Raw genomic sequence first — 16,648 nt, forward strand, 5'->3', positions numbered from 1 at the left:
CCTACATTTAGATGAATTAATGGGTAGGGTGTCAAGATCAACAACCATTAAAAGTCTCAAGGAAATTCATGGCAGTTATCAGAGCACACAACATTATTTCCATTCGCTTTAAGCCTCAACCAAGAACACGGTTCAGTATTTAATTATTGAATTTTAGGGGTTTTTAGAGAAGAAGACATATTTGGCTGGGTTAAATTAAAGATTTTGTATTTTTAAATATATTTGTAATAATTTCCATTTTAGGCGGCGCTGAATGATTCGTCTAAAAAGGTTCCCTTGTTCTTTTATACTCTCTTCATCGAGGGAGACGAGGACGGAGTAGGAGAAGGAGAAGTTATTGTTAGGATTAATATTATGGACGAAAACGACAATCCTCCAGAGTTTTTACTTCCAGAGTTTCATGCAGCTGTTCAGAGTTCTGCAGAATACGGAGATCCTGTATTTATCCTTCAGGTATACAGATATATAAAGTAGTAATCTCTGTTTCTTTGTATGCCCGATCATAACCCATGAACCGATTTTGTTAAAATTTTGATTGGGAAACTCAGCAGAACAACGTAAATGAATGTTCTTATAATTTCTAGGTCGAATGGTTTGACGTTTATAGGAAATACGGGTTCCCAGTTAGTACAAATTTATGAGTTGTTGTGTGTATACCGATATGTGAGTGGTTCTGTATACCGATATATGAGTGGTTCTGTGTACGGATATATGAGTAGTTCTGTATACTAATTTATGAGTGGTTCTGTATACAGATATANGAATAATACTTAATTGAATTTGCTGAAATCTATAGAAATCTGAGGATATTATATCCCATTCTTCACCTTTGACCCCTCCCCTCCCCCTCCCATCTTCCTCCCCTCCTCTCCCTCACGGACCAGATTAGTCTGATTGTTTCAGAGGGCTTTATGAATGAAAATTAATGATAAGAATCATGAGGGGGTGGGGTGAAGGGGGGAAGTTTAAACCACTAACCTCATGAATCATAAATCTCACTATTTGGCCAACATTTTACATGAGATGAGAAAATAATTTCACGTCGATGCTGAATGGTGATGAATTGAGGGAAGAAAGTGTATGCGTGGATTTATCCGGAATCCAACACGTTCCAGACTCAACAAACCCGCGCTTAAATTTCAGCTTATGTATCCTAGTGTAATCTTATATTTCAGCGTGTGTATCCTAGTGTAATCTTATATTCCACCTTGTGTATCCTAGTGTAATCTTATATTTCAGCTTATGTATCCTGGTATAATCTTATATTTCAGCTTGTGTATCCTAGTGTAATCTTATATTCTACCTTGTGTATCTTAGTGTAATCTTATATTTCAGCTTGTATATCCTAGTGTATTCTTATATTTCAGCTTGTGTATCCTAGTGTAATCTTATATTCCACCTTGTGTATCATATTGTAATCTTATATTTCAGCGTGTGTATTATAGTGTAATCTTATATTTTAGCGTTTTGTATCCTAGTGTAATCTTATATTTCGGCTTGTGTATCATAGTGTAATCTTATATTTCAGCTTGTGTATCATAGTGTAATCTTATATTTCAGCTTGTGTATCATAGTGTAATCTTATATTTGAGCTTGTGTATCCTAGTATAATCTTACTTTTCAGCTTGTGTATATCAGTGTAATCTTATATTTCAGCTTGTGTATCATAGTGTAATCTTATATTTCAGCTTGTGTATCCTAGTGTAATCTTATATTTCAGCTTTTGTATCCTAGTGTAATCTAATATTTCAGCTTGTGTATCATAGTGTAATCTTATATTTCAGCTTGTGTATCCTAGTTTTATCTTATATTCCACCTTGTGTATCCTAGTGTAATCTTATATTCCACCTTGTGTATCCTAGTGGAATCTTATTTTTCAGCTTGTGTATCATAGTGTAATCTTATATTTCAGCTTGTGTATCATAGTGTAATCTTATATTTCAGCTTGTGTATCATAGTATAATCTTATATTTGAGCTTGTGTATCCTAGTGTTATCTTATATTTCAGCTTGTGTATCCTAGTGTAATCTTATATTTCAGCTTGTGTATCCTAGTATAATCTTATTTTTCAGCTTGTGTATATCAGTGTAATCTTATATTTCAGCTTGTGTATCATAGTGTAATCTTATATTTCAGCTTGTGTATCCTAGTGTAATCTTATATTTCAGCTTGTGTATCCTAGTGTAATCTTATATTCCACCTTGTGTATCATAGTGTAATCTTATATTTCAGCTTTATATCCTTGTGTAATCTTATATTCCACCTTGTGTATCATAGTGTAATCTTATATTTCAGCTTTTGTATCCTAGTGTAATCTGATATTTCAGCTTGTGTATTCTAGTGTAATCTGAAATTTCAGCGTGTATATCCTAGTTTAATCTAATATTTCAGCTTGTGTATCATAGTGTAATCTTATATTTCAGCTTGTGTATCCTAGTGTGATCTTATATTTTAGCTTGTGTATCCTAGTGTAATCTTTTAAATTGATGCTGAAGATCAGAGTGAAAAAGATTTAAACCTTTAGTTAATAGGAATTTCTCAATAAGTCCTTTAAAGATCTCGTCAATCAATTTCTAATGTCAGAATGAATTCTGCCATTCTGTGAATATCCTTGATTTCTCCGCTATGTATATACTATACAATAATGTGTTCAGGCCTGGGATAAGGATGTTGGAGAGAACTCTGAGCTGGTTTACACCCTGGAGAACACCATGGACAGGTTCACCGTAAATTATAACTCTGGGCAGGTTGTGTCCACTGCTAAGTTTAATACGGAGTCAGGAACTATCTACAGAGTTCTAGCGAAGGTTGAAGATAAGGGAGGAAGACAGGGATCTCTATCCAGTACTGCTCAGCTTGTGGTAAGAATCCCTACAGAGATTATTTAATTTACTTTAACCACTCAATATTCTATCCTAAACTACACCACACATATGCATACTTTCATTCTAATAGTTTTTCTAAATTCTTTTATACTTAAGATTATAGGAATTACATAATTTAAATAAATAAAATGAATTGATTTGAAAGAATAAAGTGAATGAATTGATTGAAATTTATTGAATGAAATGAATTGAATGAAATGAGTTGAATGAAATGAATTGAATGAAACGAGTTGAACGAAATGAATTGAATGAAATGAATTGAATGAAATTAATTGAATGAAATTAATTGAATGAAATGAATTGAATGAAATGAATTGAATTAAATGAATTTTATGAAATGAATTTTATGAAATGAATTGAATGAAATGAATTGAATGAAATGAATTGAATGAAATGAATTGAATGAAATGAATTGAATGAAATGAATTGAATGAAATGAATTGAATGAAATGAAATGAATGAAATGAATGAAATGAAATGAATTGAATGAAATGAAATGAATGAAATGAATGAAATGAAATGAATTTAATGAAATGAATTTAATGAAATGAATTGAATGAAATGAATTGAATGAAATGAATTGAATGAAATGAATTGAATGAAATGAAATGATTGAAATGAATTGAATTGAGTGAAATGAATTGAATGAAATGAATTGAATGAAATTAATTGAATGAAATTAATTGAATGAAATGAATTGAATGTAATGAATGATTGAATGAATTGAATTGAATAAAATTCAACAAATATTTCCAATTTTTTCTCAATTAATTCAGGGTTTTCGATTTCTCAGGAAATCCTAAATGTCTCCATTAGAGGGAATTGCAAATCTATTTCTCAGGGTCCTGTGAGTTCCAGCATTTCATGATAAATTGTAGAGAATATCAGTTCCAGTACTTTTTCGCCGATTAGCTGGCCTAATAGTGGACCGTGGGAACTAATTGTGTTTTTACTCATTGTTAAATTCTTTTTATATAATAATTATATTCAATCCTTACTTACCTCAAGGTTTCAACTATTTGTACTCATCATTGGCAACACTTCATAAATATTGATTCTAGTTTATATTTCAGATATTTTACAATAATTCATAAGATTCCTAAGTGTTTAAAATTTTTTTTTTACATTACAGTATGTGTTTACTGAACTCTACATTGCACTAAGAATATTCAACGACACTACTACAAAACGATTAAATTGTTAAAGAAATGAATATCTAGGTCTCTGTTCTCAATCCTGATCTCGAGGTTCATCTTCTCCTCGACCAGCCTCAACATCTGGTGGAGGCTAATTTACAGAACATAACCTCGGTTCTCTCTAACCTCAGCAGCACCCTGGTTTCTTCTAGCGGAGTACGACCCTCCGGTCTTATGACGGAGGTTCGGTTCTACGGTATAGACGGAGATGCTCTGGTACCCGGAGAACAGTTAAGAAACAAATTGTCTCTCCAGGCTCTGGAACACATGGGAGTTCGTGAGATAGTTCTGGGGAAAGAAGAGCGAAGTTCTGGGTTAGGTTCGGTTGAGGTCGCAGTTCTAACCATCGCCTGTTTGGTTTTCCTCGGGGCCTTTATTGCTGTGCTCTGCATTTGCTGCATTAAACTCCGCAGGTAGCCAAACCATTATTTATTTTTATCCTTGGTTTATCCCCTCAAGCCAATACTAATTCTAACCTCTAATATTTGACGGAATTAAACTTATCTTGTGGTTTCTTTGTTTAAACACTTTTTATGATATTGTTTAGGTTCAACTTGGAATTGTTATCTCAGCATAATTTCCTAACTTCCCTAATTTATTTATTGATTCTAGGTCTCAGAAACATTATCCTGCTCCTTTAGCTATTCCTCTCCCGAACTATAGTTTCGACCAAGGTGGGAAGGATATGATGGAACGTGAAACTAGTCAACGGTTCGGAACTATACCTAGAGTTTCCACAATTCAAGACCGAACCCGCAGCGACAGAATTTCCACCAGAGCACATTCTGAGCGAGGACGGGACAAAGAGGCCAGATCTGTTCACATAGAATCCTCGGAGGATGATGCATATTTAGCTAAATCGAGTTTACAGCCCAGGTAAAATAATACATCATTTTTAGGAGGTTGCACAAATCTTTAAAGGGACTGTAAATGAAGTATTAATCCATCATTGTTATTATTTAAATTCCAACAATGTTCTTTTGAACATATATCAGAAAAACAATGACTTCCTTGTTTACTAAAGACTTTTCTGTAGTGGATCACCGTCCTTTAGACAGAATAAGATATACCTCCAGTCGTTCGGAATGTTTACAAGACTGTCCTAGAAGAGTGATATTATTTCTATCACGTGAACAGTCCATTTTGGCTTCTAAATAGTTGAATTCTTCTCTCCACCATTTTTTACTTCAGAGGAGCAGAGAGACGGAGTCAACATTCTCGTCACTCCGGATCCTCACATCGTAAATCAGTTCGTAGTGTTCATGAAGTCAAGAGTTCAGGAGAATCCTCTAGGTACTATTTTCATTCAACACTATTATAAACAAGATGTGAATCCGGGTGTTAGCTTCTATAGTATACGTATATCCAGGTGTTACCTTCTATAGTGTAAGTGTATGCAGATATTAGCTTCTTTAATATACGTGTATTAAGGTGTTAGCCTCTATAGTATTCGTGTATCCAGGTGTTAGCTTACATAGTATACGTGTATCCAGGTGTTAGCTTCTATAGTATTCGTGTATCCAGGTGTTAGCTTCTATAGTATTCGTGTATCCAGGTGTTAGCTTACATAGTATACGTGTATCCAGGTGTTAGCTTACATAGTATACGTGTATCCAGGTGTTAGCTTACATAGTATACGTGTATCCAGGTGTTAGCTTCTATAGTATACGTGTATCCAGGTGTTAGCTTACATAGTATACGTGTATCCAGGTGTTAGCTTCTATAGTGTACGTGCGTATTTTGTATGCTTGCAGTTGGAATGAACTTTTAAGTAAACGTGTAAGCTCAACTTGTTTCGTCTTTTCAAAAGTTTTCAACTTATATTCATCTTGCAAACTTTTTAAAAGGAATTGATTTTTTGTCACAAACTCAAATCTTCTGATCCCAATATCTTTGCAACCTGAAGGTGCAAACTTTTGATATTTCAAACTTAGATTATTTTATATATATTAGTATTAATTATAGTATTAATAGTTTGAAATATCTAAGGTCTACGACATTGGGTTACAAAGATATAGAGATTAAAAAATCAGAGTTTGTGGCAAAAACTCTTTTTTAGTAAAATTTTAACTATAGAAAAGATATGATATATATACAATGTACATTGTACATATACGTATAGAGATTAATACTAGTGGATGAGTGTTTACTTATATCCTTAAATGACAGAAAATAATAGGACATATAAGTGTAAGTACATATGCTAGGAGGATGAGTGTTCAATATTTTAAAATATCTGATACTACTTTTCAAGGTCTAGGGATTCTGGGATAGATGATAACAGGGACTGCTGTAGTTGTAGACAATCTAGTGTGAGTAGTAGGTGAGTGTTAAATATATTCTTCTCTCAACACCTGTAATATAACAATTCAGTTCACTTAAAGGAACTGTACACGTAATTTTATGTAAATTTTCATCTAAAAAATTGAAGCATGTCCAAATCACAATGGTTCAGTACCTGGTTCCTGATGACAATGAATTTGTCGCCTGAAAAATAAGAATATTTCCGTCGTCATAGATGAGACACAGGATTAAAGGGTATTATTAAGAATTGGACATACGTATATGGAGCTTAACTTCATATTACATCTTTAGTTCCTTTAAACATTGTTTAGTTTTTATGATTCAGGAGTTTTAGTGTAGTCCTTTACTGTTGGAAGATGTTCCAAGATCAAACATGTTTTTTGCCAAAACATTTAGATCTCCATTGTGCAAACATTTAATAGGGGTGCAATTAAAGTCATCGTCATGTATAGTTCTGTTCTTCTTTACAAACATTGCACAATAGAACTGTACAGTACTCTGAGTAAATAAACATCAAAGTAAACAAAAACAGGAAACTTCAGGCCGACCTATTAGTTTACCAAACTAAAATGAAAACAAATTAAGCTTTCGGGTTTTAGTCAAACAATTTCAGAGTTGGATGGATGGAATACAGAAAAAATTAAGTGTGTTTATTTCCATATCTTAGAACAGTACTTAAGTTTTTTTACAAAACTTGTTTATAGGGTTTAAAAAGACTAGATAGATGCGAGGAAGAATATTCTGCGGTTGAAAAGATTGTTATGTATATTGTTCAAGTTTGTCAATACAATCATGGGTTGTATTCAAATATCTGGGTTCACTGAGTCTATTGTTAGGTTCGTGACCAACCCAACGTCTATAAATGTCGAAACCTAACATTTCTCTGTTTATTCTTCTTCAAGCGTTCAATTTTTTATCCAAACAAAGACAGTTCCCCCTCCCCCCGGTATCTATACTTCGATCTTTATCCTTGTATAGTCTTCAGGTTGTGTATATACTAAGTACCTTCATTGATGGCCAACTTATTTGATTTTTATTCCCTATAACCAATCATTCAAGGCAATCAGTGTCACGTTTTAAATGTTTATTTATAAAGGTGGAAGGATGACTGAACATTTTATTTGTTGATTGTAGTTCGGATAGTTTGGTACTTTTTTATTTCCTTACTCCAGCCTTGATATTCTATCTGTATATATACAATATTCTACTCGAGAATCCATAAACCGCAAATCATAGCTTTCGAAGACGGATTTGCTTCTCCGGGTGGGTTGGAATCCCTATTATTTGCTCCCATCGGTCATCTTTCTCGGGGAATATATCTCCACACCGTGCAAGAAACAAACAGTTAAATCTCATTATTCAAAATGTTGAACCACGAAACCAAACCAGACGAGATTCTGGGGATTTCAACACTAGGGTTCAGGGTGGGAGGTCTTAGATTCATCAATCCTATATTTTTTAAAGTATTTAAGATCTTCCATTTGTAATATATTGCAAAAATTCTTAACTGAGTACATTGCGGTCCTGTCGGAGTGAACGGGTTTCTTTAACCTGCATTTTAAGATCTTTAGGAAGCGTTTTTTCAAATACATAAATAAATAGATAAAAGTACCGATGAACTTCTAATGCTCTTATTGTTCTTTCTATATCTTATATTGCTTGAACAATCCCTTGAAACCTTTAATATTTCTAGAGAGAGCAGCTATGCTCCCCCACACTGTAACCGCTGCTGTGGTTGCCCCGCACAGATCACCAGGAGACATAGAAGCTCTTCTCCTACCCGCAGATCTTGCTCTTTACGTCCTCGCTGTTCATCACATAGATCCGTACCTAGACACGCTCACTCACATCACGATCTCAGACCGGAGACAGATACTGAGTCTGAGTCTGATTCTTCTCATCTGAGAGGAGATCGTGTTGGATCAGGACGGAGAACTCTATATACAGCTGAGCTTTGGAGCAGGTATCCTATTATATACATAAAGCTGTGATGTACGTACAGGGTGTCCCAATAAACATGGAAATTGAGAGATGACTTGAAAGTCGTTTTTGAGTTCTGATATTTAATGCATGTCAAAAAAGTGTGAAAACGAGGTTGTACGTCTTACGAGCTTTTTATAAAGTGGTCTATATATATATATTTATATATACACCTTCCTTGTATCTTAAAAAATGACGGAGATATTAGATATTAAGACAATTTTGATTTATCAAATAAATTTTAAATTTCTTAAAATTTTGCAATATCTCCGTCAATTTTGAAGATAAAAAGTTAGAGACGACCTTTGAAAATCTAAAGACTAGGCAGTTTTTTATTAAATATTTAAGCTGGAATACGGCAGTACTTGTCAATAGTGCGTCCTTAGTGTGTGTCCCCAATTTTTATCCTCACCGAACAACATCACTGTTCGTCCTCATTATTGGTACATCCTCATAACCTTGTTTAAAGGGAGAATTTTTATTAATTTTGTTGCTTGTATGAGAGGCTTCTATTCTATTTCTAGTAGATTTATTACAGTTTACTGTTAATATAAGTTTAAAATTTGAAATTTGAAATTCTTTACGTTACGTTACGTACAAGCTTTTGATTAAGTTAGGTGTTTTGGCCGCTTAAACTTGACATTTATTATAGAATTAACGAATTCAGAATTACACAAAGAAAGATAAGGTGCAGCATGATCTTTGGCATAGCATTTAAACACAGCTGTTTACATCTAAACATAATTCGTTCTTTGTGATGCAATTGTTCTCAAAACTTTTAAGACGCTTTTAAAAGAAGAATCTACTGAGTTATTTTCTAATCTCTTATCAGGTTGCAAAGATATCGAGATTAGAAAATATGAATTTGTGGCAAAAACTCAGTGTCTTTATACATATATATAGAAAATCCCTGTTTTTAAGAACAGAAAAAGAAATGAGTTTTCAATGATATTTCAATATTTTGTAATTTTTTGTTTAGATCATTAACTCCGTCCCAGAGCGAGGCTAGACTATCCCAGGCAGAGCTGAGGTTAGCCTCAACGACAGCTAACAGAGGTCACAGCTGGAGAGGAGAAATTAGACCAATCCTTCATATAGACAAGAAATTCCAGTTTTCGGTGAGTTTTCGCACAAATCGCAGATTTTAATTTTTTCTGTAGATATATCATTTCTACTTTTTAAGGGGGTTTATGACGAATCATAATCAAACTACTTATTTGGAAATTCCTGCAATTAGAATCGAATATTTTATAAAAACCACCCGCAACGAATATCAAATTGATACTCTGAAAAGCTTGCTTGGTTGTATGGAAAAGACGATATTTTGCTCCCTTGAGTGTTTGTGGTTTGTTTTCTTGTTTTCAAATTATTTCCCGATCATATTTCAGTTAGAATATAATCTCTGGGGTTAGAGAGAGAGAATGTTTTTCCATTTAGGGCAAGGGACAATTTGCTGTTTATTTAATGAGGAATATCACGCCATATTTATATTTAAACAATACGCATCAATTCAACCTTTAGAAAATCTCAATTGAAACGTTTAAAAACTGAGATTACCAAATTAATGAAAACATGAAAAATTTTCTTTTGTAACTTTAATATCATTTTTGGAAACCTTTTTTCACAGTTTTTATATCAGTTTTACTTATTAACAATTTTGATTTTAATGCTGGGTTTGTCTTAGACTTTATTTTAATTCCAGCAATTTGTCTTATTAACTCGTGTATATAATTTGTATGTTTATATGTTCGTTTCTGAACTAGAAAAGAACATGGCGTCAATGAATAGGTATTATTAGCTTCTCATGCAGACAAACTGCCTGACAAGAGGTGACGTTCTAGCGAAGATTTAAGGCAGTAACTAAGCCCGTTAAGGCATCCGGTGTATTTGCATGTTTTGCCTGAAGCATGCAATCATGTGTAGCATTCCTGCTAATTTTCAGCCATGTATATTGTATACTGGATTGTATTGTTCATCTGGTGCAATTTCATAGAGCTCTTCCTCCTCCTTTGTCTTGTACTGGAGATTTCAGTCTTGTACTGGAGTTTTCATCTTGTACTGGAGGTTTCAGTCATGTACTGGAGGTTTGAGTACTGTACTGGAGATTTCAGTCTTGTACTGGAGATTTAAGTCTTGTACTGGAGATTTCAGTCTTGTACTGGAGATTTCAGTCTTGTACTGGAGATTTCAGTCTTGTACTGGAGGTTTCAGTCTTGTACTGGAGGTTTCAGTCTTTTATACCATGGAGATTTCAGTATTGTACTGGAGATTTCCGTTTTATCGGAGATTTCAGACTTGCACTGTAGATTTCAGTTCTGTTCCGGAGATTTCAGTCTTTTACCGAAGTTTTAAGTCTTGTTCTTTAGATTTCTTACACAGGAGATTTCAGTCTGGTACTTAAGTTTTCAGTCGTGTACTGGAGATTTTAGTCTTTTACTGGAGATTTCAGTCTTGAACTGGAGGTTTAAGTACTGTGCTGGAGATTTCAGTCTTCTATTTGAGGTTTCATTAACTGGAGGTTTTTTATCGAAAGTTTAATTTTTGCACTAGAGAAATCAGTGTTTGAAGTTAATTAGGGTTCATTATGAGATTAAGAGATAATTTTCCTATTTTTCAGGATCGACATCAAAGCAGTGGTCACATACATGGAGATAAATCAAACAAGGAAACTTCGATTAGAACCAGTTCTCGGAAATCCAATCTTAAACCTCCTCGAACATCTTAGAACCAAAACAACCTCAGAGAACCTCTAAGAGTATCCTCCGTATTAGTTTATTTCTTTAAGCTTTAAGCTTTAAACACTCAAAAGATTTTAACAATTATGTTTAGAGGAGATTTGACTTCAATATCAAGTACAATTGAACATATTGATTATATGAAAATTAATAACTATAAAGTGAAAAATAGACCATTCTTCATTTGAAACTTTCTGAAGATATCCAAGACTGTCCTTAAGAACTCTTTAAGAACCATTAGAAAGGTCTAGAACTCTACAGAATGTCAAGAAGAGTCCAAGAATTTTGTCAGTTCAGGAAATTAAGGAAGTTGAGGGGGTTAAGAAACTCTGAAGGATAATATCTTGAGTTGAGAAACTCTGCAGGATATTGTCAAGAGTTGAGAAACTCTGCAGTATTTTATCAAGAGAAAAAAACTCTGCAGGATATTGTCAAGAGTTGAGAAACTCTGCAGTATTTTATCAAGAGAAAAAAAACTTTGGAGGATATTATCAAGAGTTGAGAAATTCTGGAGGATAATATCAAGAGATTAAAAACTGAAGGATAATATCAAGAGATAAGAAATTCTGAAGGATTATATCAAGAGATAAAAAACTGAAGGATAATATCAAGATTTGAGAAACTGAAGGATAATATCAAGATTTGAGAAACTGAAGGATAATATCAAGAGTTAGGAAACTCTGAAGAGTTTGAGGACCCCTAAAACGAATATTCCAGAACTTTTATATGTTGGTTGAAACTTTGTGCAGAGTATTTTTGTCTTTTTACGTAAAAGGTAAAAGATAAACGGGCATTATAGAATTATCATTTTTCATTTAGACTTTGCTTGTGAATGGGATTTTTAACTAAGAAGAATTAAGTGAATTTTTTTATCCGCCGTAGCTAGTCATGTTATACAGGGTGTCTCCCGTAATATGGATTTATAAAAGGAAAATATAACTATCGGGAGTTTAAAGTTTTCTACAGATTTACAATTTTGGAACAGCATTGTTTTTGTTTTAACTGTTCTTATCTCAAGTTCAAGGAAAATGTAATGTAATAAGACTGAACTTGCACCTATGTAAATTTAAAATTTGCTCAAAATGAAACAAAAGATTATCAATTTTCTTCTAGTCCTGAAAAATAAAAATCTTATTTAATCCCTGAACCAAAATAAGTTTAGCTTTAAACCTCGTAAATCCAGAAAATGTTTGTGTCCTATGAATCCTAAGTGTATATTTATCATCTTGTTATATCTTAATGTGAACTCGTAAATTATTATAAAATGTTAGAATATTTAAATTATGAATTAAACTTTGTCCTAATAAAACCTTTATGAATATTTTGAAAAGAGTTTGGTAAAAGAGAATTTTCTAAAACATGTTATGGAATAAAAATCAACCAAAAATTGTAGTAAAACGTGACAAAAAATATATTTTGGATAATTCTTTGATTTATATGTTTACAATTGAACGAAATAATCCTGAGGATGAAAAGATGATGACTTGTTATCCTTAAGATTACAAACTGATTCATCCTCCCATGGTCAGATGGAATCCTGGAGTTAAAACGTCCCAACACATGGGTTTATTTATCCAAACACAAAAGAAATGAAGTGTCATCGGTACACAGGATCCGGAGATCAGATATCTATCAATATTAATCCAACCTTTGACACAAAATACAAAGATGAATCTAGAAGAAGATACAAGGACGAACATGGACCAGGATATGAAGGTCCATCATGAACTTGGTACAGGAGACAAGGACGAACATAGACCAGGATATTAGGGTCGATCATGAACTTGGTATAGGAGACAAGGACGAACATAGACCAGGATATTAGGGTCGATCATGAACTTGGTATAGGAGACAAGGACGAACATAGACCAGGATATGAGGGTCGATCATGAACTTTTTACAGGAGACAAGGACGAACATGGACCAGGGTATGAGGGTCGATCATGAACAGGGTACAGGAGACAAGGACGAACATAGACCAGGATATGAGGGTCGATCATGAACTTGGTATAGGAGACAAGGACGAACATAGACCAGGCTATGAGGGTCGATCATGAACAGGGTACAGGAGACAAGGACGAACATAGACCAGGATATGAGGGTCGATCATGAACTTGGTATAGGAGACAAGGACGAACATAGACCAGGCTATGAGGGTCGATCATGAACTTTTTACAGGAGACAAGGACGAACATGGACCAGGATATGAGGATCGATCATGAATAGGGTACAGGAGACAAGGACGAACATGGACCAGGATATGAGGATCGATCATGAATAGGGTACAGGAGACAAGGACCAACATGGACCAGGATATGAGGGTCGATCATGAACAGGGTACAGGAGACAAGGACGAACGTGGACCAGGGTATGAGGGTCGATCATGAACAGGGTACAGGAGACAAGGACCAACAGGGACCAAGAGTCCAGGAAACAACTTGGACTAGGATACATAAATCTAAACCTGTATAAAAAGGAACTTGACCATTATAAACGAGGAAAGGATGATACAAGAAATTACAAATTATGAACCAGGATAAAAGACGAGGATTGAAGGAAAAAACATGGATCAGGTCAGGATACATGGATAAGCCAAAATCAGGAGACATAAATGAACCTAAATCAGGATACATGCATGAATTTAACACAAGATACACGAAAGGACATGAACCATAATGAAATGATCAGGATACATGACTGATCATGGATCAGGATACAATACTGATCATGGATAAGGATACAAGAATGATCATGGATCAGTATACAAGAAGGATCATGGATCAGGATACAAGACTGATCATGGATCAGGATACAAGACTGATCATGGATCAGGATACAAGAATGATCATGGATCAGTATACAAGAAGGATCATGGATCAGGATACAAGACTGATCATGGATCAGGATACAAGACTGATCATGGATCAGGATACAAGACTGATCATGGATCAGGATACAAGACTGATCATGGATCAGGATACAAGACTGATCATGGATCAGGATACAAGACTGATCATGGATCAGGATACAAGACTGATCATGGATCAGGATACAAGACTGATCATGGATCAGGATACAAGACTGATCATGGATCAGGATACAAGACTGATCATGGATCAGGATACAAGACTGATCATGGATCAGGATACAAGACTGATCATGGATCAGGATACAAGACTGATCATGGATCAGGATACAAGACTGATCATGGATCAGGATACAAGACTGATCATGGATCAGGATACAAGACTGATCATGGATCAGGATACGAGACTGATCATGGGTCACGGACGGCGCAGAATGATACGAGGACATTGTTCCTAAAAGTTATTGCTGAGCTTGGATCTCTAAATATTAGATCTTTTGCTCCGTTATTATAATTTGCTATGTATCTACTTCTTTGATGTTTATAGAGAATCATGATTGATACAAAACAAATCCATTTATGTTTTGTCTTACAATTCTGTACTCATCTCAAAATTAAGTTAGTTGCGTGACAGTAATTTTAATGAACCCGTGTCCCGTATACGGAGTGTTGTTATATTCAAAGTAATATAGTAAAGAGTGTCAAGCTGTGATATTGGTGTTATCTACTACACTACGGGTTGTATCCTGAGTCTAGTCTAGTTTCTTGAGTACGATGTATTGAGCTACTTCTAAGTATCCTGGACATAACGTGGTAACTGCTACTGTCTAGTTTCTTGAGTACGATTTTTTGAGCTACTTTTTATCCTGGCACATGGTGTGTTGAGCTATTAGTAAGGTGTGTTGAGCTACTAATACAGTGTGTTGAGCTACTAGTACGTTGTGTTCAGATATTAGTATGCTGTATTAAGCTACTAGTTTGGTGTATTGAGCTACTTGTACAGTGTGTTGAGCTACTAGTACGGTGTGTTGAGCTACTAGTACATTGTGTTGAGCTATTAGTACGGTGTATTAAGCTACTAGTACAGTGTGATGAGCTACTTTAGTACAGTGTGTTGAGCTAATAATACGGTGTGTTGAGCTACTAGTGCGGTGTATTAAGCTACTAGTACAGTGTGATGAGCTACTAGTACGGTGTGTTGAGCTACTAGTACGGTGTGTTGAGCTACTAATACGGTGTGTTAAGCTACTAGTACAGTGTGTTGATCTACTAGTACGGTGTGTTGAGCTACTGTTGCGTATTGTCAGCTAAGGGACAAGTCGTGATGTTACGAGATTGATTGAATAAGGTTACAGGACATTCCTATATATCAGGTTACGTCATCCTATACCAATCACTCCTATACCTTCCACCTTCCCCCCCTCGTTCAGTCCTAAACTAACCTTCCCCCAGCCCGGTTACAGCACAATTCACAGGCATCCTTCCCACCGCGGACTTATCAGAGTAAGAAGCATTCGGTTTCTTTTATTTGAAATCAATCGTGTTTTGCTCTATAACTCAACAATCTTTTATTTTACGGATTTGTTTGTTTAGTACATTTTATTGTTTAAAGAAAAGGCTAAAAAGTTATGTTTTTGGTCAAATTGCGATGAGAAATCAGACCATTCTGGAATATTGACAAAACTTTTAAATCCACGTGTTCTAATCTCCTTCCTTTTAAAAACCAAATATATTTTTCTTAAATTGAAGAAAAAATGTTTCTCAGATGCACAAAATTCATGCTTAAACGGAATTCGGAAGAAGCTTTCACTTCAAACTAAACAGAAGGAGAAGGTCAAGTATATGTCACGTTACAGGGGATACTTTGTTATGATTGATAATTTGATATGAGTTTGATTTGAGTTATATTTGAAAACATTTAAGATATTTCAATCTTACATGTGTTTCGCTGTCTAATATTAATTCAATCAAGATTTTGCCAATAGCTCCTCAAACCAAAGCTAGAGAAACAATAGATTTGCGCCTTAGAGATGTTCTTTCCTATTTTATTTATACAACACCCATCTCTGACCTACTTCAAATATGCCCCCCCCCCCCTGATAAAAAATATATCTGCCAGGCTAGGCATATATTTGTACTGAAACCTAATCTAGTGTGAATGTATGTTTATGTTGAATACCAACACTTGATCTGTAACCCTGAATCCATTCAAGATCAGCGAAAAAGAAAAAATGGGAGGAACCCAATTTTGAGCTGAACACTTGCCTACACACCGAATTTTCTAATCCTTATCTTTTTGAAACCTGATGTCGCAGGCTTTTTATATTTCAAAAGATATATATGAGCAAAGGAACTGAATTCTAGACTAAAACTCTGATTTTGTTATCCCTTTATCGTTACAAACCCGTTGTCGAAGAACTTTGATATTTCAAACTAAGAAATGTGCTTGATGTCACAGTGAAAGTTTAAAATAGTATAAACCGTCAGAAAATTAAAGTACAAGGTAAGAATAATATGCATATGTAATATGCATATTTCTATTGCACAAAATATTCTTCTGAGCACTAGAAAATATAAAGGAAAAATTAGTTGAATCCTGGGAAATTCTCGTATTTCTATAGTGCTGGTTTTATGTTGGGTGTAGTGGAAGGAGTGAGTCCCTTTTATTAGGGAGGGCAGGGG

General features: G+C 34.6%; 2 protein-coding genes across 3 annotated transcripts in view; both read left to right on the top strand.

The window, feature by feature from the left end:
• LOC111699388 (cadherin-89D) overlaps positions 1–12,349 on the top strand; it is a 50,261-nt gene extending 37,912 nt beyond the window's left edge. Inside the window, exons 15-23 of one of the 2 annotated variants that reach the window (XM_023470060.1) lie at positions 244–453; positions 2,655–2,861; positions 4,106–4,494; positions 4,694–4,957; positions 5,273–5,374; positions 6,336–6,404; positions 8,079–8,348; positions 9,345–9,483; positions 10,983–12,349. In XM_023470060.1, the coding sequence (XP_023325828.1) occupies positions 244–453; positions 2,655–2,861; positions 4,106–4,494; positions 4,694–4,957; positions 5,273–5,374; positions 6,336–6,404; positions 8,079–8,348; positions 9,345–9,483; positions 10,983–11,090 (1,758 nt within the window). In that variant the 3' untranslated portion in view covers positions 11,091–12,349. The remainder of the gene's footprint in view (positions 1–243; positions 454–2,654; positions 2,862–4,105; positions 4,495–4,693; positions 4,958–5,272; positions 5,375–6,335; positions 6,405–8,078; positions 8,349–9,344; positions 9,484–10,982) is intronic. The other variant, XM_023470061.1, reaches the window with a different exon arrangement.
• Positions 12,350–13,403: 1,054 nt separating this feature from the next.
• On the top strand, positions 13,404–14,480 carry LOC111699380 (keratin-associated protein 6-2-like). Its single transcript, XM_023470053.1, has 2 exons — positions 13,404–13,476; positions 13,837–14,480. Exons 1-2 carry the CDS (start codon positions 13,404–13,406, stop codon positions 14,478–14,480), a joined length of 717 nt encoding a protein of 238 aa, XP_023325821.1.
• The last annotated feature ends 2,168 nt before the right edge of the window (positions 14,481–16,648 follow it).

This window comes from Eurytemora carolleeae, unplaced genomic scaffold (assembly GCF_000591075.1).
Source record: "Eurytemora carolleeae unplaced genomic scaffold, Eaff_2.0 scaffold261, whole genome shotgun sequence".
NCBI classification, from domain to species: domain Eukaryota; kingdom Metazoa; phylum Arthropoda; class Copepoda; order Calanoida; family Temoridae; genus Eurytemora; species Eurytemora carolleeae.